General features: G+C 38.4%; 1 protein-coding gene across 1 annotated transcript; it reads right to left on the reverse strand.

Annotated features, from left to right (window-relative positions):
- Positions 1 to 850: 850 nt before the first annotated feature.
- Positions 851 to 12,135, reverse strand: UBE2D3 (ubiquitin-conjugating enzyme E2D 3). Its single transcript, XM_004686594.2, has 6 exons — positions 12,040 to 12,135; positions 11,912 to 11,943; positions 9,243 to 9,320; positions 8,218 to 8,323; positions 5,814 to 5,907; positions 851 to 3,875 (listed from the first exon to the last, which is right to left on the reverse strand). Coding segments are annotated over exons 1-6 (357 nt in total). The 5' UTR covers positions 12,041 to 12,135; the 3' UTR covers positions 851 to 3,829.
- Positions 12,136 to 23,584: the final 11,449 nt, after the last annotated feature.

Below are 23,584 nucleotides of genomic sequence, written 5' to 3' on the forward strand. Positions count from 1 at the left end.
CCCTGAGCAGTCACAGGAGCAGGGGAAATGCAGTTAAGACAAACACAAACAGGTCCCGCTACCTCCACTCCTCCCCTTTGTAGACATTAGTGTCATCTTTTAACATTAGCTCTTCTAGGACACTCTAGAGAGAAGTCTGAGGGTAGAGTTGTCCTGTTTTTAAGCCCCCAGTTTACAAAGAACTTACACCTGATTTAAAAAAAGTTTGCATAGCTAGTGTACAGCATCTGCCTGTTTGTGAGTATAGGTTAAGACCTAGTTAACAGGACACCTCTCCACTCTCCCTCAAAAAAGTTGACTATTCTAAGGCCATAGAACAAGGTTCAAATTCTCACACAGCTGACACTTTTGTACCTGGCTGCTGATTACTTGGTCTCGAATGAACCAGATACATCCATACTGAAGTTTGAGCTTAGTTACAAATTTGAGAATTACTAGTCAAATTGTCGAATGTTAAGGCCTATCAAGCAAATGTGTACATCGACTAAGCATTTAATTCAACCACTGAAGACACATTAGATAGCTGAAATGTTAACATGCTTGAGCATACATGATTTTTAGTTAAGAGTCAGCAAATTTGAGGACATGCAGGCCAAGGATTACTACTATGCAGTTTCCAGAGCCAAAGGACTCTTTCACCACCCATCTGGGTGTGTGTGCTACAGGCCACTGGGCATCTGAATTAGACTTTTAAGTTTTTCATTTTACAGATTTCTCCAAATGGCAGATACTGGTAGTCTCAGGGCCACTTTTGAGCCCTCCACCCCCATCTCTTTATTACAGACCAGTTTGTTCTAGGACACTGAACTCGTGTACTTCACATTGGCTGAATTACTGAGGAAGACGGAAGTGTCTTTGAACACAGACTTTAATGGTAACAATTCCTTTTAAGCTCAATGAGCCTTAACTATTACAAGCCTTTATGCACATGTCACTGTTAAGACAATATTGAGTGACTTGCACTGGGTTCCTCATAAAATATGACATATCACTTAGTGTCAACAATCATGTAACAGTTTTGTTATGCCAACACAAAACATAGCTAATTTGACTTGATCCCAAATCACTAACACAGCATGGTATTGGAAGCATATTTCAACTAAGTCATTAAAATAAAAAGTGAGTGTTTCACGACCCCTGAGACCACTAGTTTAACAGTGGTTCATACTTTAAAAAATTGTGAGTACACCCACATAAGAAAACAAATACTTTTTTTTAAATGAAGTCTTATTACCACATTGCAAACTTGCCCAGGAACAAAAAAATCACTTGAAAGTATCTGATATTGATTTTACCATTAACAGGTCAACTGGACTATAGGTTAAGCAGAACTAAGAACTTATAATCTCAGCGTATGCATTGAAGGCCATATGAAGTATCTAGAAGAGCCAAATTTCAACCTGTGAATATGTACATCAGTCCAACACACGGCACTAGCACTGACAAATGCGGGGAGGGCAAATCCTTGGGTTCTCCTGAACGTTTTATTGGAGACTATCTCATGTCTAAGTGTCCATACATTAAAAAATGTTGGTTTTCCAGGTACTTTACTGTTCTTTTAAACCTGGAGAAGCCTTTATGGCTTGTTCCCTTTTAAATGACATAGAAATGTTGTAGAAAGCATCAAGTTGGACACTCTGTGACCACCAGTGTTTAAGGAAGTCATCTCAATAAATACGTTAACGGTCATCTATGGCTAAAAAGGTCCTTTTGAAAGCCAATATAGGAATCCAGAAGCTCTGGCATTTAACTGCTGACTTCCAAAATATGACGTGCCTACTAAAGCTGTTATTTTGAGATCATAATGTACAGTAATCTCATAATTATTTTGAAAACAGGCTAAGATTACTTCTTACCTTGTGAAGTTACTAATCTCCTATAATCCAAGTCCAAAATAGTTTTAACAGTATGTTATTTACCTTTGATTCATTTAAAGCAAATGTGGACTTACTGGAAAACTACAGCTGGGCTGGTATTTCTCAATGAAATGTGTGTTACAGAATTAAGTTAGAACATCTTCGGAAGACATGCATATCACTTCCAGTTTAAAGAACCTTGTAAGTCAATAAATCATGTCCAAACTACATATTAAAATGCTTATAAAAATCAAGCTTTAACATTTATTTTATATCTAGCTTTCCACATCTGTGTGCAGACACGGAGTAGATTGCACATTAAGTGTAAGCAGTGCAAAAATGTGGAAGTGGAAAAAAGTCACAGATGTATTAGAAATGGCATACAGGATTGTAAGAAAGCAATGGACAAACCAAAATAACCAGGAAAAAAATTAAAACTTTAGGATCAGAATTAGGAAGGGTGAAGAATGATAATGCCCTTGTTACTACAGAAGTTAAGTTAGTGGCACAGATAGCACTTGTCAAACAAATAATCCAATCGCATTGACTTTTATTCATTCATGTTAAGTCCCCTGAAATGGTATCTGTTGCATTTAAATGCTCATTAATGTAGATGGCTGAACAAACCCCTCAGTGGACACTCAGTACCCCACACAGTCATTTCAACACAGCCTCGGGACAGCTCCCACACCAAAACAGGACTTTTATTTTGTAAAATTTGACTCATTATTACCCCCACATTATGGTTTTTTCAGCTGTTGAATGTACAGGGTGAGGAAAAATTTAGTTAGATGGGGTTGTACCTGGAAAATAAATTGTCTGACTCCAAACACACGTCTCAAAGCTGCTGGGTCCCAGGTCCATCTATGAACTCCAGGGCCGCCAGTATCATGTGCAGCACACTAAAGCTACACTCCCAATAGCTTATTAATTCCACGTAATCAGGTCAATCAATGTGTCAACCTGTAACAGACTGCACTTTTAAGTGAACATGGCAAAATATTCGCTCCTCTGGACTTTACATCATCATTTGATGTCAAACAATGAAGCAAATCCCAACAGTATATATATATATATATATATATAAAAAAACCCAGCTTTGCATTTACAAAAGATTGTTTCCCATACTGATTAATCCAGGCAGCTAACTCATTGGTTTATGCAACTTTATTGAAGAAAAATAAATCAATTACTAGCAGAGCTATTAGTTGATCACTCATCCATTGACAACTTGCATCATTTATTCAGTGCTATATTAAACAGTGTATTGGAAGATAGATTAACTAATAGCTCCAAGCCTCCTAACAATTTAAATGAAAATTACAAAATGTTTTGAGACCCTATTTTGGAATACAAAGGGTGTTTGACTTCCAATTTCCATTCTCTGTAGAACAAGAACAGGTCATTCCTTTATTGACATGCATAAAATACATCACATTTTCTGTTCTGCTGATGCTATAAATTCAATACCAATTCTCCAGCCACATCAGTTATGAGCATAAAGTATATCATGTAACCTCAAATCTCTAACAGTGGAAGGTTTAGACAAGAATGGATGCTGCTAGAACAATGCTCTTCTCTGATGTGACCACTGAGCATCCATCATCTCCCCCCCTCAGATGGCTTCTTCAGCATGTTAGAGCAGTGAGGAATGGTTTAGTCTCATAACCAAGTTAGAGTGAAGACATTGGCCACATAATACACATGCTCCATTTTTTAAAAAATTCTGAATCTTGGGCAACTGTTCTCTTGTAACTACTTTACAGTTTCTAAAAGCAGTTATTGTCCAAAGCTGGAAGAACTTAAGTCTTCTCAGATGAGCATGTGAATGAATGGAGGGAGGTAAACAAAAAATAAAATTAAAAAAGATGAGGTCTGACAGGGGAGCAGCCGGATAAGAAAATCAAAAAAAGGAACAGTAATTTAAAGTTTATTCCAGCTCTAATGCAGGTTATTCTGACTGTAAGGTAGCATCACATGGCATACTTCTGAGTCCATTCCCGAGATATTCTGTTGTACCTGTAAATAAAGAAGATGCTATTTAACAAGTTAAAAGGGAGGAGGAAGAATTTCTATTTTACCTCCTGACTCATTATGGAGTCACCTCTAATGGGTACCATTAGTACAAAGTTAACAAGAGGGAAACAACATTGTTACTCAAACATGATGGATAATGAGGCCCTTAGGCTTCCAATACACTGAAAAGTAGTGTTTTAATAAAAGCAGCACTAGACTGCAAAAGCTAGCAAAATATCAAACACCTTTCACTCTACTAGAGGTATTTTACTAAAAAAATCTACCATTAGTATTCACTCGGACAAACTGTACTATTATCAAAACTTACAGTTCATCACGGACTTTGTCAGAATAGTACATACATTCTATACTTCCACTGAAATTTCTGCGAAGACCAAAAACTGGTGATTTTATCGGAAATTCTTAGAAATTACTTAACCCGAGGCATTATCAGAACAGGGAATGCGTTTGTGGGGAAAAAGGGCCTATGGCATTTTGGGATAGAGAGAGGATGGGGAAGACAGTGGGTAGAGTGACAAGAAAGCAAACAGTTTAAGGTAAGAGGTGGTGGTCCTGAATGTTCACTTTAAATCAGACGCTGACTTTAAAACCTGGACTGGAGGGTAACTCCACTTGAGGCTTGAAGGATGGCAATCTCTAGTACAACCAGACACATTTTCAAAAACATGAACAGGTAATTCACACCCAAGCAGTTATTTATTGCCAAAGATCACTACTGATGTTAACTTTGTCCCTGTTATTACAGTCATGCCGTAGAATACTTATCCTAAAAACAAAACTCTTAAGAAATTACATACATTAAAGGCCACAAATGTTTACATTTATAGTTTTAATACTGCATTTTATAAAATATTAATGCTAGCTTCGTTTCAAATAAGGTTCAACCACTTTTCTAAACTTTAACATGTTAAGTTCTTTCTACCAACTCATGGTTACCTCATTTAAGCATATGCTCTCAAAAAGCCAGCACTTTCAACAAATGGCTCATTTAGCATCCAGGGAGCCAAAAAGTATCACTGACACTGAAAGCATGCTTGTCAGTAATGAATGTTTAGTGTAGATATTTAGTTGAAAATGTTTTCCCCCTTAAATTCTCATCTCTTGGCAAAATATAAACTAAATCACCACATTCCACACAAATACTGATAAAGTTCAAAATACACCAACTTTCAAATGAACAATCTGAATGACATACTTTGAAAAGGTAACTTTTCATTTCTCACTAACACTATATAGCTACTTTGCCATGCAAAAAATACTCTCAAGCAGTAGCAACTACTGAGTATACCTTCCCGCTGAAGAGATCAGGCAGTTAAGTGTGCAGCTCTGAGAAAGTGCCACCCTGTGAGCGTGTTAGTGGAGACAGTGCCTCAGAGCATGCAGCACTCAGTGCTGGCAGCACCACGAGTAAGCGCACCGGAGTGCAGGCCCGCTTACCCTACAACAGAGCGTATTTCTCTGTCCACTCTCTCGCTAACCTATTGTACCTAATTGGACAAGTACACTCAGCATTAATCATTAACAAACCAAAGTCATAATGGTGAAGTTGTACATAAAATTGTGTTCGAGGAATTTATTGCATTAAGTTTTTATGGGAGTATTAAGCATTTTTTTCAAAAACATAATTGGGGCTAAGAGAAATGTGCTGTCTTACCCAAAGCTTAATTAAATGACAAAATAATGAGCATGTGAGAAAAGCAGAAATGCTTTAGAGGGGCTATTCACAGTCACATAAAACTAAAACCTAGTAATTTTAAGAACTACATTTCTGTAACTAGCTGTTTGCATATTTTTTCTATCATCTTACCAGTAGTAAGATTCAAGTAAAGTCTTCTCGGCATTGTCACAACTTAACAGCAGAAGGCTGACCACTTAGAAAACCACCTTTTATGCAATTTCCTTCAATGACGACATACTTACTTATCTCTGTCTGTCTTATAGATCCGTGCAATCTCTGGCACTAGGGGGTCATCTGGGTTTGGGTCACATAGCAGTGAACAAATGGATAAAAGAACTGCAAGAATGCAAATGAGACTGTTAGCCAGAACCAGAAATTTGGGGGGAAAAAAGACCATTTAAAAGCATATAGCATGCCCACAGGGGTTACAACTGAGATGGAAAAGGCACAAAATGATGTAAAAATAAACTATTATTAAAAAACAAAAACCAGGCCCTCCCTGGTGGCGCAGCGGGTTAAAGCACAGCACTGAGAATCTGAAGCCACTTCCGCATGAGTTCAATTCCCGCCTGCCCCGGAGGAGACCACATGGCGAGCCAGACCTCTCCTGACCCGCCCGCTGCTTCCCTCAGCAGTGTACTTCGTCGATCTGCCTGTTCTGCTCCCCACTCTGTCTCTGGTGAAGCCTCTCACCACCCCTGAGCCTCTGGCCTGTACCCCAGTTCTGTATGAATAAATAAATAAATCTTAAAAAAAAAAAAACAAAAAAACAAAAACCATATAGCATGAACCACACTCCTCAAAGGATTTTTATTAATGTTTTGATGTCACAAAGTGTCACTAACTTTGCTTCATAGGCAACAAGCTCCTGACAAATAAAAATAAGTGAAGCTAAAAATGGTATCCAGGTTAATGCTGATTACCTAACAAAAATGCTGCCACACTTAGGAATTACAAGGTAGTCAAATGTTGCCATACTGGTTTATTTACTGTTAAATAGTTAAGTGGCACTGGAATCTAAACAAGTTTCTTGGGGTGCTGGGGGAATGGGATGATGGCAACACTGTCCAACAACTTCAGGAAGAACACCTGTGGACACGCGCAGATATTATTCCTACCTGTTAGAAAAAATAAAAAGTAAAAAAATCCATTCTCTGCCCAGGTGGTGGTGGGGGTCCAACACAGAAATCCTAGCGCTGATCCCAAGTGGCGCATGTTTTCAGGTTCATGTGGAATGACTGTTTACTGCCAGACTAACGGGGCACTAACAACTACAAAACTCCAAGATGGAAAAGTTTGGAGTCTCTATTACAGGTGGATGAAGACAACAGTTATCATGAAATTCTGTAATAGGCTTTTAAACCTAAGTGTGGGGGGCAGACACAAAATCGAACACACCCAACACAGCTTTTGGCACCATACTACACTCCCAGTCAACAGTAAGAAATAGGAATGTAGAACCTGGCTTTAGGGACATTGGAAACTAGGGCTAACTTGAAAAGAAAGTAGAATGTAGCCAAGACTTGGTCCAATAATAGATCTAAATTTATGTGACGATTATAGCAGCACCCACCAAAAACATTATAATTTTTTTCTTTACATCCCAAAACGACTCTAGTCAAAACTAAGTCTGGGAAATGCTACGTTGCCCTCCTCTAGGAGATCGGAACACACTGCACAAGCTTATGAAAAGTTTAAAGATACCCAGGGCCTGTTTTCCTTTGCATTGACCACGCTCATAAAAAGCATAGAACACTCTATGGCAAAATATTTTTATTCCAACAATTTGGGGAATGTTAGTCACTAAGTATTCAACCAGAAAACAAGAATGCGTACAGCTAACTATTTTCAAGCATATGGAACATTTGTCATAATTAGCAACATTAAAAACTTAATTTTGTGTAACAAAGGAGTCCTAAGCCACACCAAAGCATGGAAATTATTGCAGGACAGGACTTCCTTGTCATTACAAGTAGTTTTGAAGCAGGTGATTTTATTTGTGGGGTAAAGCGACATACAAGCCACCAGTTATTCAACCACGAAAAAAGTGACGTCGTAGAGACACTTCACCATCAGCCAAGACAGTCATGTGGGGAGGGGACAACCCACTAGAGATGTTACACATGGCTCCATAGTAAATGTACAAGAGCAGATTTCATCTAGAGGCACTTTAGAAACTCATTTAGATAGTCATTAAGCAGATATCCCACCATGTTCACTTAGCTAGCTATGGGGTTTACAAGCTTTTAAAAAAAAACAAAACAAAACAAAACACAGAAAAAGTCCAGATTTTCCTATAATGGAAACCCCAAGATTTAAAAGCTCTATTAACTTTAGGCATACCGTTTTGTTAAAAGACATCAAGGAAGATAGCGAGATGTACAAGTGGCTTGGGAGAACAAATACCAAGATCTATTAAAACAAAATTTGCTATTATTTACAAATAATGTCTACTCCCTAATACAGATTTTAACATCCCCCAGAATCTGTCGTCTTAAATTTACAGTTTTTTAACCTACAAAATCTTTCAAAACTGTCAAAAGAGCAAAACTGAGACCACTTATTTCTTGCCCACCTCTCAAAGTTGATACAAAAATTCAGCTGTTAGCCCAGCACAAGTCTTATTTCTCTGTTAAGTATTTTTACCTTTAGAAATAGTTAAAGCAGGAGACCACTGTGATCTTAGAATATCAAGACAAATGCTGCCATTACTGTTAATATTTGGATGATAAATTCTTGTTGTAAATGCAACCTAAAATAGATAAAAGACTTTTAGATATTTTCCCCAAGTAATGACAAACACCCTAAAAATTCAAACAGGAGACTTTTAGGAAAACTTAAAATAGTCCCAATTTCAGTAAATTAGGCTAAAACCTAAATTACATACATGAAAGATGAAAATTACAGAAACAGGTTTTTAATACTCCAAGATATATAATTCAAGATACCTGAGGAGTCGCCCTTTCAATTAAAATGACCAGCAACAATTTTATTCAACAGTACGGCAGGATGTTTCGTACTTCAGTCCTACCTTGTGTCAAACAGGAATTTGAAGGCTATTAAACATTCACGAAAAAGTATGTAACTTCTGAATGTAACCACAATGTACAGAACAGCTCTGTTTAAGTCACCAAATTACCAAGGTATTTGAGCCTGCATTTTACTGTATGTGGAAAATGAACATGACTATCCCAAACATTATCTTTGCTATTCATACCGGTTGAATTAATGCTAAGTCAAAGATTACATGCTTTTCATATCTATAAAAAGTCACCTTAGTGCATTAGACAACTCTGTTTGGATAATCAGTTGTTCATGCAAACTCAAACCCTAAGATCACAACAGAAACACAGTGACACTTCAAAAAGCAAACCATCCATGTACTGTTATGTGAGGCTTGCAACACTGAGGACAAGCCAATTCTTATCTCCATATACAAAGTTCAAACCTAGGTCTGGCTGTAACTAAAAGTTAAGAGTCAACATTTTCTGTCAGTGACTCACTTCTATACACACAGACACTGAATTATTCTTATTCACTATCTATATACACAAACACCCATTTAGCTTTAATTATCCAGAACCCTTACTTTTTAGGAGTGCTCTATTCCTCTGAAAAAATAATAAATAAATTCAAACTAACATATTTTAGGGGCGGGAAGGAATACTTGCCTTAGGTGGTTTGAAGGGGTAATCTGTAGGAAAATGAATTGTCAAAAAGAATACACCGCCTTGATATGGGCTGTCATTCTGTGAATACAAAAACATGTTTAATTCTTGATATTTAAAATATTGTAAATAATCCATAACATCTCTATTTCCAAAGCATTTCTCTAATTTAAACCCAAGTTACCTAATAGAATCTAAATCAGCCCACAACTCAGTTAATATTAATGGAAGAAATACCAAGCTTTCTAATTAACAGTTTCACTTAGATCCCATTTGCCTAAGAAATTGTAGAAAAAGTCCAGAAACACAAACGTTCTCGATCTGGTAGCTCACCAAAGTACACTCAACTGTAAACCTACGTTCAGTACTATCTATCAAGCAAACGTATGATGAGAATGAAAGCTGCATTTGTAGAATATCTTCTGATGAAAGTCATGTACACTGCTACTCTGGCAAACAAAATCTTAGCTACTGTAGGTGACCTGCAACTACCTTCAACAGCAGAAGCAGAACACAAAGACGTTTTAAGGAAAGTTTAGTTTCCAGGTGGCTCCTCAAAATTCCCACTTTTAAAAACATTTTTTTTTCTTTTGAATGCATACCCAATTCTTTACAGCAAATCGACAGGAGTACTATGGAAAACATGGCATGTTTGTTTTTCTACTTCAGTAGAAAATATAAATTTTCAGGCATGCACATCATACTTTCTCCTCTGCTTTTCTGCTAATTATACTTTGAGTATAAAGAATCCCTTACAAAATACATCTTACAAGTGTCTCCATGAATAAACCTTTGGGAGATACTACTAGGTAGAGCTCACATTTTATTCTAGTAAAGTTATAAAATAGGCCAATATGGAAGACTGCAATTTAAGGTTACGCCTACATATTAAAGTTTCTGTAAACTACAAGTCTAAAACTTTTGTTCAAGCTTTCACTCCCATCAAATAATGTACCTGCTTAATACAGTCTATGATGGATTTAAGCAAAACCAATTCTATTTCACGGTTACAATTCAACTCCGAATCAAAATCAAAAACATGTTAAAAGATCAGAATGCAACTAAAATATGCTAACCCCCCCCCCAATTGACACTATTACTAAAGAAAATCAACTTTACTTTTAAATTGACAGTAAACCAAACACAAGTTAATCAGCAAACTGACCCAAGTCTTAGAGGAAACCCAGAACATATATGCTAGGTGTCTTTGAGAAACCTACTCTTGATTTTTGTTTTTCAAATCAGTCCAAGCTGCCATCCTTCCTATCACTTATTTTGGTGACTCCTGAATTGTTCTCTAGTGAATCCAGCCCAGGACATATATGGATGTTTCCACTTGATGTCTATCTAATGTGTCCAAAACTCAAACCACAGTGAATCAAACCAGACATTACAGCTGCATTCTCATTTCTTCAAAGTCAGAATAGTTAAAGAAATGTAAAGATCTTTACACTCTCTTACAACTCCTCTCCTCTGAGCACACTGCCACTAAACAACTCAGGTCAAACCTTTCTATCTTTTGTTCACATTATGACAATGCCTTGCCATGGCACTGACCTTTCTCCACTTTATCCCTCTAACCCTCATGCTGAAGTGTTTTAAAAGGTTGTGCTATGTTATGTTACCTCCCTGCTGGAAATCTAGCACAACTTTGAAGATAAAGTTCAAACTCCTACGCATACAGGTAAATCCACTACCAAGGTGGTTCCCACCAATCTAGTTTGTCTCATTTCCACCTACTCTCCAGAATATACTCTTTACTACACAAGTGTTTCTCTTCTTCCCTTTCTTCTATTTCTTTCCTCCTACTTGGTAATTTCATCCACTCCCTATTTGGAATTTTCATTAAAAAGTTTTCTAGTCTCCAATGTAATATCACTCAGCCAAAAAAAAAAAAAAAAGATAAACTCACGCCTTTTGCAGCAATGTAAGATGGGATCATGCTTAGTGAAATAAGCCAGAAAGAAAAAGAAAAATAACAGATAGTTTTCACCACTAGCGGGAATATAAAGGACTGGGGGAAAAAATAATAATAAGCAACTATACACCAGAGACATTTTATGGGGGTGGAGTGCACGGGACCATGGTGATGACACATGGGTGATTTGGCAATGGGAAGCCCATAGGGATTACAACTGAGATGGAAAAAGGCACAAAATGATCTAAAAATAAACTATTATTAAAAATGAAAAGTTTTCGTGTATCATTTATCAATCTTGGCAAAAAATGACAATGCATTTAACAAACTGAAAAAGATAACCTTGACCAATTAAAACAAGACCCTGGACAAGCTATTTTATTATAAATTGCTTTTTGTCCCTTATTTCTTCAGGTTGCCTAAAGGTCACATTTACATAAAAAAGTACCTATAGGTAAATCAAAGTAGGTGAAAGTTAGTTTGACTAGTTCTTCAAGTAATTCCAAAATCCCAATCATCTCCATTTCAAAGAAGAAAAAAATCCACATGGAGGTTATATTCTAGAAAACACACAGACTACAGATAATGAATGACTAACTCATTAAATTGTTTCTTTAAAAGAAGTTGAACTATGACATATCCAAAACACAATCACTGTTAATAAAAGGAACCTAGAAAACAAGTCAAAAAAACCATAACTCGATCAGTCCTGGATTTCCAACAAAAACCAAAAATCGAAGTATTTAATACTTACAGGTCCCATAATTGTGGCTTGCCAATGAAACACTGGGGGGGGGGGGAGAGAAAGAAAAGAATTGTTATCATCTAAAAATGTACATGCTCTTTGGAATTACCATAAAAATGAACTTGGAAGTTACTTACTATCATCCCCCACTGGACCTGCAGAACATTGTGCTGGAGGGTCACGGGCCAAATCACTAAGTTCCTACACCAAGACAGAAAATGATGGGTCATGTAACCTTAACAGAAAACACAAGCAAGCAAAGAGAGTCAACTGCTTCTGGTTACTTTCACCAATTTAAGGAAAATGTAACAATTTACATTACATTTTATTGAGAGAAAAAAACTTAAGTAACCCCAGCCCATTTCTAGGACATGGCAGGTACAAATATTTTATGGGCACATTCCAGATGACCGTGGCCAGAATCCATGAACATATACATATATAATGCACTGTTACGTGAAAATTCTGATTAGAAGAAAAGAACTGTCTTGCTGTAAAATGAAGGAGCTTATAGCTTAAGAATTCAGATAATGGGCCTTTCTGGTAGTGCAAAGTACTGAAGTGCAGAACTACCCTGCAACCACTAGAGCTGACCCACAGGACTCAGCAGATATCTTCTGTCTAGCTCGCTGCTCCCCGCAGCAGTGTGTTTCAGTCCATCTGCCAGGCTCTGCTCTCCACTGTCTCTGGTGCATCCGCATTCCCTGCACCTCTCATATGCATCAGTAACTCTTAAAAGAATTCAAGTAAAGCTGCCCTCAGCATGTATGCTGTCACTGAACTTTCACACCATCTTCCAAGGCTCTTATTTCCACTGTCTTTGAAACTGTTATTTCTGCACCTCGCTGACCCCTTTTTTTTTAAAATCGCTCATGGTGCTAGATTCTTTTGGCTTCATCTCCTTATTCCCTCAACTCAACCTAGTCTTTACTCAATGTTGAAGAAATGGCAACGCCTATCTCTCTAGGTAGGCAAGTTTGCTCTTAGCAAGACACGTAGCTTCTTCAATTACTTCTGACCTTGTATATCCAACAAATATGTAAGTGTGTCTTTCTATAACCGGACACAGGAAATAGTTACACACCAGTGAGGGAAAAAGTTGTAAAAAAAAAAATCATGATATAATGATAGCTATATATGCCTACATATAAAATTCCTTGGACTAGAAATTTATAGACCACCAGAGAATAAATAGTGGGTCCCTAAGGGAAGATACAAGATAGCAGAGTTAATCAGAATACTTGCCTCCAATGTTCAACGTATACTTCAAAAAAAAGGCCAAAATCAACACTAGTTAGCCGAGATTTACTGCATTAAGTTATGCAGTAATAATAACTGTAGTAATTTCACAACACACACATACATACATACATCACAATCATGGTATATACACATCTATCACTAATACAGATTCAGTATGTCATAAAACTGGGAGAGAATTATATTGACACAGTCTGCCAGTTTGTTTCTGAAACAATACAATTCCTTATAAGGTCATCCAACACAATCTTAAGACGGAGGATCCGATCAGACTTTTTGCTAATCTTTGTAAATATGCTTGTATGAGTCAACATATTTTAAGACCTAAAACTCATTGCGCGCTTTTTATCAGTAGAAGTTACAGTAAATTTTTATCTCTAGTAGTTAAAAACTATAGGTTTTAGCTTTTAAAGATCTCAGAAAACAGTGAACAATGTCTGAACCAAGTATTTAAAAACTACTATAAAAAGATATTCTGGCAAGTTAAGTTAACCACCTACCCATTTCGGAGCAAATGACTTCTCATGGACCATACACCAAGTCTTACACAGCAATTAGCTGCATGCCATGGGATAAGCCTAATTTTTGTTTATAATGGCAATCTGCTTTAACGCCCTCTTTATCTTATGATAAGAACAGAAAACTCTCATGTCCAAAAACTTACAAATAACAAGTTCTACTGTTTAACATTTCCCACCCCTGCAAAAGACAAGCTTGAAGCCACTCTCTGTACTTCCTTTTTCCTTAAGAAGGGTAGAAGTCCAAATAATTCACGTTAAGGTTTAAAGACTTACTGCTCCACAACTATGTGCCAGAGACATTTGGTGATGGCACACGGGTGCTTACAACCGAGATGGAAAAAGGCACAAAATGATATAAAAATAAAACCATTATAATAATATTTTTTTTAAAAACCCGTTTCAAAGAACCCTTTGCCCACTTAACAAAAGATCATAGTCTGACTTTTCAAAAAATGTTATTAAAACCCAAATGCAAATTTATACGTGCAATTCAAAAGCCCCAACACATCCTAAGTACAAACAGATACACACTGCAGCCAATATGGTAGCAGTTTGTAGTCTCACTTTTAAATGACACTGTTTTGAGATAATGTTCCCTCACTTTTGAAACAACTTTCATGAACAGGCTACCTGCAATAACAGAGCCTTACCTCACTTGTATTTCGAGCCCATCTGATAAACCCATGTGCGTATCTCTGTCTGTAACACAGCTGCCTAGCAATTTAAGTCATGCTATTAACAACACATCAGTTAACACAAGGTGAGCAAGTTCATGGAGCATTTGTGGGTAGGACTTTAAAGAAAATATGCTATTAGGCTGTCACATGAAATAACCAACTTCATTCTACTTCTGAATTACAGAAATTTCAATTTCAGGTGATTCTCTCTACAAATGTCTGGTAAGTATTGAAATCAAGCATTCCCAAGAATGCTTATACTGACCTATCCACCATACAATACCTACTTAAAAAACACAGGCTTGAATGTAATAGATTAAACTAAAATCCTCGAAGAAAAATATCTAGTAGTTGTTTTTCAATAAAAACCAATGTTCATGCTGGCAGGTCTAAGAAAATGCCTAACAACACTGAAACACCCTCATTATAAATGAAAATTTAGCAATGGGCAGAGTTGACCTAGAATATCTCAACACCCTACTCAAAACATATATATTTTAATTATGAATGATATGCTATCTCTCAAAGAAGAAATGAGTTGTTGTGCCCAATGACTTGTGAATCACCAAGCCTTTACATAAACTTGTATTATCAATCTGTTGGAGTGAATGCATGATCTCACCTAGCGAACACTGAATTCTGGGGTCTTATTACTACTTTCAGTTAATTTCTAACTGCCTTATTTTCCACATCTTATAATAATCAACACCTAAAATTTGGCCAATTATATGAATATCTACTTTAATTTCAACACCGAAAAAGGACTTAAAGAATTAAAATTTATCTTTTAAATCCTGTACCTGAACTTCCCTCCCACGATACCAAAAATTCTGACTTTATTATACTCATAGCAAAAACGAACAAGAGACTCTTAGCAGGGTGAAAAAATGGGGCCACTCGTCCATATATACCTCCTCGATGTGGCCTACCAAAACAAAACAAAACAAAACAAACAAACAAAAAAACCCCACCATGTCCTACCTTTCATGTGGATGTTTCCCCCTCATTCCAAATATGCCAACCAATTACTCACTTAATGTTAACCATAAAATTTTGTTCCTTCAGCCTCAGTGATTAACAGGTCAAAAAATAACCATGACCATTTCAGTGTGTCCCCTCTTTCCCAAGGTTTTCAATCTTCTCTAATGAGCTGTGAGGATATGACCCAGAGCCACAGGCATGTGCCCTGAAATTACAGGCGAATGAAGGAGACCAAGTTGGGTGTCAGAGATAACTCAGAACTGACTGCAATATGAATGTGTTAGTCAGTTCCGAGCTTGCTCCATCTCCTTGCTAAAGCTATTCTTTCCAATGCAAAAGACCCCAGTTTCCTTCTAATATCCAAGAGGGGCAAACCAAAACATGCAACAGCTAAAGAGAGCCCCACCCTGAGCAGAGTGCTACTAGGGTGGCGGCACACTGTCAATTACACATTTTACTGCATCTAAAGAAAACAACTCCATGCTTGAGGTCTTGCTGACAAAGACAACTCAAATCTTAATGAAGCAAAAACTTCAGAATTAAACCAGAGCAAGAAGCCACATATCCTAACTAGCAAAATGTCTCAATGTGATTACAGAACGAGAAATTAATTTACATTGAGTTTTCAAAGTCTCATCACCAAAACATTCCATTTATTCATAAGCAGACTGACTGCCTTTTAGGCAGGAAGCATGGTAAGGTGCGAAAATACCAAGACAAGACATGAACAGCTTCTTCCAAAAGACTGACCAACGGAAAGTAGGCACAATAAATAAAAAAATTACATTTTAGCCATGTAAGTGGTTAAAATAAAAGCATTCAAAAGGTTTGTGAACCCTGAAAAGGTAAACATTGGCCTTGCTAGGGTTTGAAACAGTGACATTTGAGCTGTATTGTGATGAATGAGCATCCAAGAAGAAACTCAAAGCCAGGGGTGTGAAGGCTCACAGGTTGTAAACACCTGTTTATAGTTTGGTCTGAGACACAAGATGCTGGAGGTGAGTAGATGTGCTAAAAAAGGGGGCTGGTTATTTTAAGAATCTTTAATTGTAGCAAAGTCTACTCCACAGGTTAAGTTTTATTTATTTTTTAAACTAAGTTATATCCTAAATACACCCATGTATCTGTGTACCCATTTAGTAGGTACAGACAGGGCAGATTAGCAGGTGAATACATGGGTAACTTGTGGCAGTAATTCAGTAAAGAGGACATTCATTAAAAGCCACTGGGATGAGAATGATATGAAACACTGAGCATTATTACCCATGGCTACAGCCTTATCTCCCTTTTACCAGGAGAACGGGAGACCTGAGTTCATGGGTAGGACACACTGAAGATCTAGCAGACACCTTGAAAAACAGGTCTAGAGTCAGAACAGGTCTTTCAGAAAGACCAGTTTCTCATAGTAAGGATGTGTTTAAAAACTGATGGTTTTTTCACCTTATTTAATGACATTAAAATTTAAAAGTATCATAGCTTTAAGGGACAGACTTAAAACCAATCAACAGGTACAGCGTGTTTGCCTTTGGAGGTATGTGACTAAAGAAGTTTGACCATTCCTGTTTCAGGACTCATTATTTCAAGGAAAATCTTCTTTGATCTTTGGAGACACAGGAGCTCTGTAACAGTTTAGTTTTAAGCAAAAACACAAAAAGGCCAAGAGACTCTGCTCTAAAAGCTTCCGTGTACTATTTGTATTTTTGCTGCTCAGTATCTACACCTCATTCAATGACTACGCAAAAACAGCAAGCCATGGTACTGAACACATTTAACAATCTGAAGAAATGATAGGAAGTGTAAGAAATGGTCCTTTGCACCTGAGTTTATAAACTGGAAATAAAAGAACTATCCTTGAAAAGCGAAGCTACGGAGCACAGCCCTGTTAGGACAATCTCTACTAAAAGTTAATACCTCCAGCAAGAATTTAAGCCTTCTGCTAGAAACTCTGAGCTATAGCCACTACTTACATATTATAGCTAAATGTACCCAAAGCCAACACGTATGAAACAAAGCTCTAATGCGAACCCTGTTAATTTACGGAGTCTGTCCAGTTCCATCATCTCCTCAAAGGCTTGCCTGCAGTTAAGACCAACTTCACCGATTCCTAAGTACAGTATTTACCATCAGCACATCCCACAACCCTATTACCCTATTCTCTGCTAGTCCTCTTGCCTATCATTACATAAAGCTTATGATGACAGTAGAAACACAGTTCTTTATCACTTGCAGACAACTGAAAGCGCAGGCCTTCAATGAAATTTAGTTTCTTCTGTCTATTCCTCACAAAACTTGTACTTGACTTAAAAAAGATTTGTGGCCCTCCCTGGTGGCGCAGCGGGTTAAAGCACAGCAGTGAGAATCTAAAGCCGCTTCCGCATGAGTTCGATCCCCGCCTGCCCCGGAGGTGACCACATGGTGTGGCAGACCTCTCCTGGCCCACCCGCTGCTCCCCTCAGCAGTGTACTTCGTTGATCTGCCTGTTCTGTTCCCCACTCTGTCTCTGGTGAAGCCTCTCACCGCCCCTGAGCCTCTGGCCTGTACCCCAGTTCTGTATGCACAAATAAATAAATCTAAAAAAAAAAAAAAAGATTTGTATGATGATCTTAAATCAGCTCCATAATGACAGCCCTTGCCTCTTAAACCTAGACTAACTTGGGGGCTGTACAATGAAGGTATGGAGAGGAAAACCCTTGGAAGGAAATTTGAGGTAGAAACTAGCCTAAAGAAGCCATCATAAAATTAAAAGGTGCAGGCCCTCCCTGGTGGCGCAGTGGGTTAAAGCACTGCACTAAGAAGCCAAAGCCACTTCCGCATGAGTTCGATTCCCGCCCGACCCGGAGGAGACCACATGGTGTGGCAGACCTCTCCTGACCCGCCCTCTGCTCCCCTCAGCAGTGTACTTCGTCGATCTGCCTGTTCTGCTCCCCGCTCTGTCTCTGGTGAATTCTCTCACCCTCCGCATCTCTGGCCTGTACCCCAGTTCTGTACAAATAAATAAATAAATCTTAAAAAAAAAAAGATTAAAAAAAAAAATTAAAGGTGCATACTCGGAACACGATAAAACTTAAAACGCTGTCTGGCTATTTGTATTATCTAGGCATGTCAAGAGCGCTAGCTGTTGCTATAAATATCAAGGTTTATTATATAGTGACCAAAAATTTTACTGCCTTTAATGTGAAATTTCTATATATCTCAGGTAGACACAAATGTCAAGGAAGAAAACAAAAGTATCTTAAAATGTATGTTTACCTAAACTTACTACAAAAACAAAGTTTGGTTAAAAGATCTTGAAATATGAAAGAAGTTCCGAGATTTGAGAATAGTAAAGTTAAGAATGTAAGTACGGCCCTCCCTGGTGGCGCAGCGGGTTAAAGCACAGCACTGAGAATCTAAAGCGGCTTCCGCATGAGTTGGGAATGCATGAGTTGGATTCCCGCATGAGTTCGATTCCCGCCTGCTCGCCTGCCCCGGAGGAGACCACATGGCGTGACAGACCTCTCCTGACCGCCCGCTGCTCCCCTCAGCAGTGTACTTCGTCGATCTGCCTGTTCTGCTCCCCACTCTGTCTCTGGTGAAGCCTCTCACCGCCCCTGAGCCTCTGGCCTGTACCCCAGTTCTGTATGCAAATAAATAAATCTTGGAAAAAAAAAAAAAAAGAATGTAGATACAATGAACTTAGAAGATTGGAGAGTAACTCAATGTTTCTTTTAACCTTAAAAATTAAGAGGTAGGTGCTACCTAACATATCTCATTACATCACTGACAAGATATTTACTTCCTGTTTAGCTATAATTATAGGTGATAAAAGTATGCTTGTTCATTAGACAAGGTACAACAAATAGACCGAATGAGTAATACAATTTTCTTTCTTTGGATCACCATTAGCCAAATTATTGAAGATTATGCAAAACTGCGAGCATTATCTGAACGGGCAAAGACAGAAAGCCAAACTAAATTAGATCTTGATCACGAAAGGATGTATTTTGGATATTAAAAACAAAAACCAACTGGTATCAACCCAGAAAGCAAATCTTAAGTGAGACCTAAAGATTATATATGGTAAATTCAGCTATTAAGCTGTAAGACGTTAGTTGAAAGTCTCACATTGAGACTGGATCATGTCCAAAGTGATTGAAGCTAAAAATCAGATGTCAAAAAAAATTCCAGTGCTTGAACAAAGCACAATATTTTATTGCACTTTCTCCTTCCCCTATATAACAGGGGGAATATAGCTTTAAGAATAGATCTTATCAGTAGAGAAATTGGCTGATTAAGATACAGCAAAAACACAGTTATATTAATTGTATTATTTAATTTTGAAATTAAGATCACTGGTATAGTAGCAAAATCTAATCAAGAACACAAAATATCCAGTGAAAGAACAATAATCATTTCATTTTAGTCACTTCAAAATACTGGTTTGTATGGGGTAATTCTTTAATTTCTTTTAAAAAAGTGTTTTAACACCCTGACTTCTGTCACAAGGTGACCAACACCTATTCAGGTGTTTAAATGCAAGTCTTGTCTACTGAAATCAGAAATTTTTATGGGCAAGGACAGGCCCTGCTGCCTTTTCATCCCTTGGGACTAGACTACTGTGGTAACACCCAGTCAGACCTAATCCTCTGTCCATAGCTCCTAACCCGAGAAAGGCTTCAGAACCACGTAGGAGATATTTCAGAACTATGCCTGTCCCCAGAGAAAACTACTCAGTAAGTCTGATAAGCTCCCATGTACCCACACTCTTTAAAAACCCTGTTAAACACTAGGCTACACAAAAGTAATGCCTGCTACCCCCTCATTCACAATAATATAATCGAAGTGGATGCTAAAGCAGGTCGAAGCTTTTATACAGTAATCTGAAATATTTTATGCTCAGGATAAGGAACCTAGTATCTTTTCTTTAATAGAAAGGGATGGTTACTGCTAAAAGCTTGTGAGAGTTCTCAGGACTGAGTCTATCTTGGAGCTACATGTAATGTAGTGACTGCTATCTATTGATATAATTTTCCCCCAGTGCTAGCAATAGTATTCAACTTTATATATGCACAAATAAAAAAAGCATTAGCACTGTAGGTAAGTATGACGATGGAGGCAAAGCATAAAGTGTATCAAAGCAAGTCACACCCTTATTCACATACTGAGGTCATTATATGACCGGCATTCCTCAGTCACACAAATAACCCATAAGGTGTGTTAGCTATAGACAAACATTGAGAATCTTAAAAAACACAAATGAGAGATAAAATATGTGTGTCTAATCTACACAGGCTGATCTGATGTACTTTAAGACATCCCTAATTAGTTGGCATGAAAACATCTCTTAATTAGCTTTCCTGAAAAGACTAAGAAGAAAAAAGTCCACCCTGATCTTTAAAACATTTGTTAGCTAATGTCTCAATTTAACTATAACCTAAGAAGCAGAGTTAAAACTCAATCATTTAAGTGGAAGAAAAAAGCAACTTATTCAGCCACCAAATCTAAAGGAACTGATAAGGTTCAAGGTAGCCGTACAGTTTAGGAGTTTTAAGAACTTGCACTCTTGAGGTGGACTGGGTTTCAGTCCCTTACTAGCTATGTGACCACAGGCAATACAACTTTTAACCTCTCAGCCCGATTTCCTTGTTTAAAGTGGAAAGGTAAGACTATCTGGTACCACTGCTGTGAAAATTCACTGCCTTGATAGCATGGAGTACCCAGCAACAGTACTCGGTACCAGATGCCAAAATCAGCTATGAGGCACAGAATGAGACATGCAGAGCACTGCTGAACACCAAAAACTGAAGAGGATGACAAAGTGTAGCGACAAGAGCACATGCTGTGGAGCAACCCCCTAAGTTCTTACTCCCAAGCCCCAGGCTGGCAAGAACCTAGTGGCTTTTGAAGCCTCTTTGTGGCTCAGTTTTAGCATCTCAAAACGGGGATAGCTGTACCCACTTCCTCAGGTTAAGTGAGTTAACAAGTCCTTCAAAGAGTTCTGACACACTGCAAACACAAAGCAAAGAGCTATTCTTCTAGGCTTGGTTCACACTCTATTTTGTGCACTGTAGCTTACCACAACACATGCATTGCAGTCATTTTGCTTAAATGTGGAGTAAAACTGCCTAAAACCCAAACATCACTGATCAACTGGGGAATTCCTGTTTTTGGTTCTTCCTAATAAGTAACCTCACAACACCATACTACGGTCACCTAAAAACTAACCCCCCAAAACAAAGAGTAAGACTGATAGAAGTACTACGTGGCTTCACCAACATTAACGGCAAAGACTATTCCAACAATAAGCATGTTTCAATAAAACACCAGTGAGGAATATAGACATGTTAATATTTGGAATTTGGAAGCTTCAGACAATAAATTCAAAGTAAGTATATACAGAAAGTCACACTAATACCAAAGCCTACTTAACGCTGTATTTCTAGAACAGCTGCCTAAATTAAAAGTGAATCACACATCCAGACCCTCCACTTAATGAAACTACTGGGAACTGAGTTTTTGCCCCCCCTTTTCTTTTTTTAAAGCGTTCATTCCATGATCTGAACAGCAACAGCTGTAAAACAAAATACAACTAGATGAAAAATTTCAACATGTTCCATCAACAGTGCCCCAAACAGTGCTTTTTCCAATTTCTAAGTGTTTTCTTTTATCCAGATCTTAAAGACACAAGAGTGGTATTAAAAAAACACCAGCCTAAAAGTCAGAAGTTCTTTAGTTTTGAAGGTTAAAAATAGTTGACGTTAAAATAGGAGAAAAATAGTGAGTGCCATGTGCTGGGGGTCTGTTCAAAGCCACAAATTTACCCGCTGAATCCTTTAAAACAAAAAAAACCCCACTCTAGGAATCGGAAGTTTCTGTTCACTGCTGCATCCCCACAGTATCCGTAATAGTGCCTGGCATATACTAAGGGTCCTATTATTCAGCTATAACAAGTATTCACTTTACAGAGGTACACAGATGCTCCCCCGATTCTAAAATTCTAGCTGGAGCATTCCTGCACCAAACTTCACACATTTACCCTTAATACTGTCTCTACAACTTTTAAGTCGTTAAAGTTAGGAACAGTTGGGTAGCCCCTGTAAATTGGGGGAGGAGGGATCTTTAATCTTTAAAGTGCTTCTGTTCCAGACATAAAAAGCTATGTATTACAAATTAGTCCACATCTTAAGTGGGCTGAATCAATTCCCATATCGAAAAGTTCTGATGTGTACCAAATGTAGGCTGTAAAATATAACTATGTTTCTCCAATGTGTTGCCAACCTTCCAAGTGTCCAAATCTTTTGCTACAAGCACGTTAACGAGTTTTTCGTCCTCCTCGTCCATGATCTCAGATGCACAGATCTTGTATTTCACATAAACTGACAATGACCATACAACGCCTAAAACAAGGTTTGATTTTCAGCAGCAGTACACTGAGTAACATCTAAACCATTACCTGTGGTAAAACACCAACTTGACCAAAGTCATGCGTACTAAGTGGGAAATTAAGCAGTATCAAGTCTACTTTAGGAAAGTGATTGTTACGCCTTCAATGCGAAGTTAAAAAAAACAAACAAGGAAAACCCGACCTGCCTTAAACCCAGTTTCTAACCCCAGCCGCCTGTCGCCTAGTTTTAGGAAGGCTTTTTATTCCCTGACATTTTGGTTCAAGTTAGCTGTAAATACTCCACCCTCCTCGATTGTGCAAGAAGAGAACACCCCCCCCCACACACACACACAAGTTAGAAAGAGGGAAATACGGTCGGATCTCGAATATAGGTCTTAGTCAGAGCAGGAGGCCTTGGAGCGGAGCACAGCCCCACGCAAAAGTTAACATTTAACAAAGAATATTATTTCTTCTTGTTACGAAAGGAGACGCCGGAAAGAGCCTGAACCAGTTAAAGCAGCCGCCATCTTAAAATGCAGGGTAGAAGTTGGAGCAAGAAAATGAGACTAAACCACCGGAGGTGGAGGCTCCGCCGCCCGAGGCTCGGGACGCCTACCTTCTCCCTCGCCGACGGACCACTCACACCAACTGCACCTGCAGTGGCGAACGATCTCCCCCCGAAGGTTCTTAAAGGGGTCGAGGCAGGAACAGGACCCCCGGCTTCCCTCCGTGCCGAGCCACGGCAGCGTCCTCCCCGCAGCCCGGAGAAGAGGGCGCTGCCAGGGGCTCCCCCCGGCCGGAACCCCGAGCGGCCCACCGCGGCAGGACGCCAGGCCTTGCACGCTGGCGTCGGGCTGCAGACCCTCACCCAGCCCCCTGG

The sequence above is a fragment of the Condylura cristata genome, unplaced genomic scaffold (genome assembly GCF_000260355.1).
Source record: "Condylura cristata isolate star-nosed mole 26May11 unplaced genomic scaffold, ConCri1.0 scaffold00021, whole genome shotgun sequence".
In the NCBI taxonomy this organism is placed as follows: domain Eukaryota; kingdom Metazoa; phylum Chordata; class Mammalia; order Eulipotyphla; family Talpidae; genus Condylura; species Condylura cristata.

Bases quoted from the DNA above. Each gene is read 5' to 3' on its own strand.
- UBE2D3 (XM_004686594.2), bottom strand. The intron at 9,321-11,911 runs GTAAGTATTAAA...TTGTATTCACAG, and splicing joins AAGCCACAATTATGGGACCT to AATGACAGCCCATATCAAGG. The intron at 3,876-5,813 runs GTAAGTATGTCG...CTTTATTTACAG, and splicing joins TATAAGACAGACAGAGATAA to GTACAACAGAATATCTCGGG.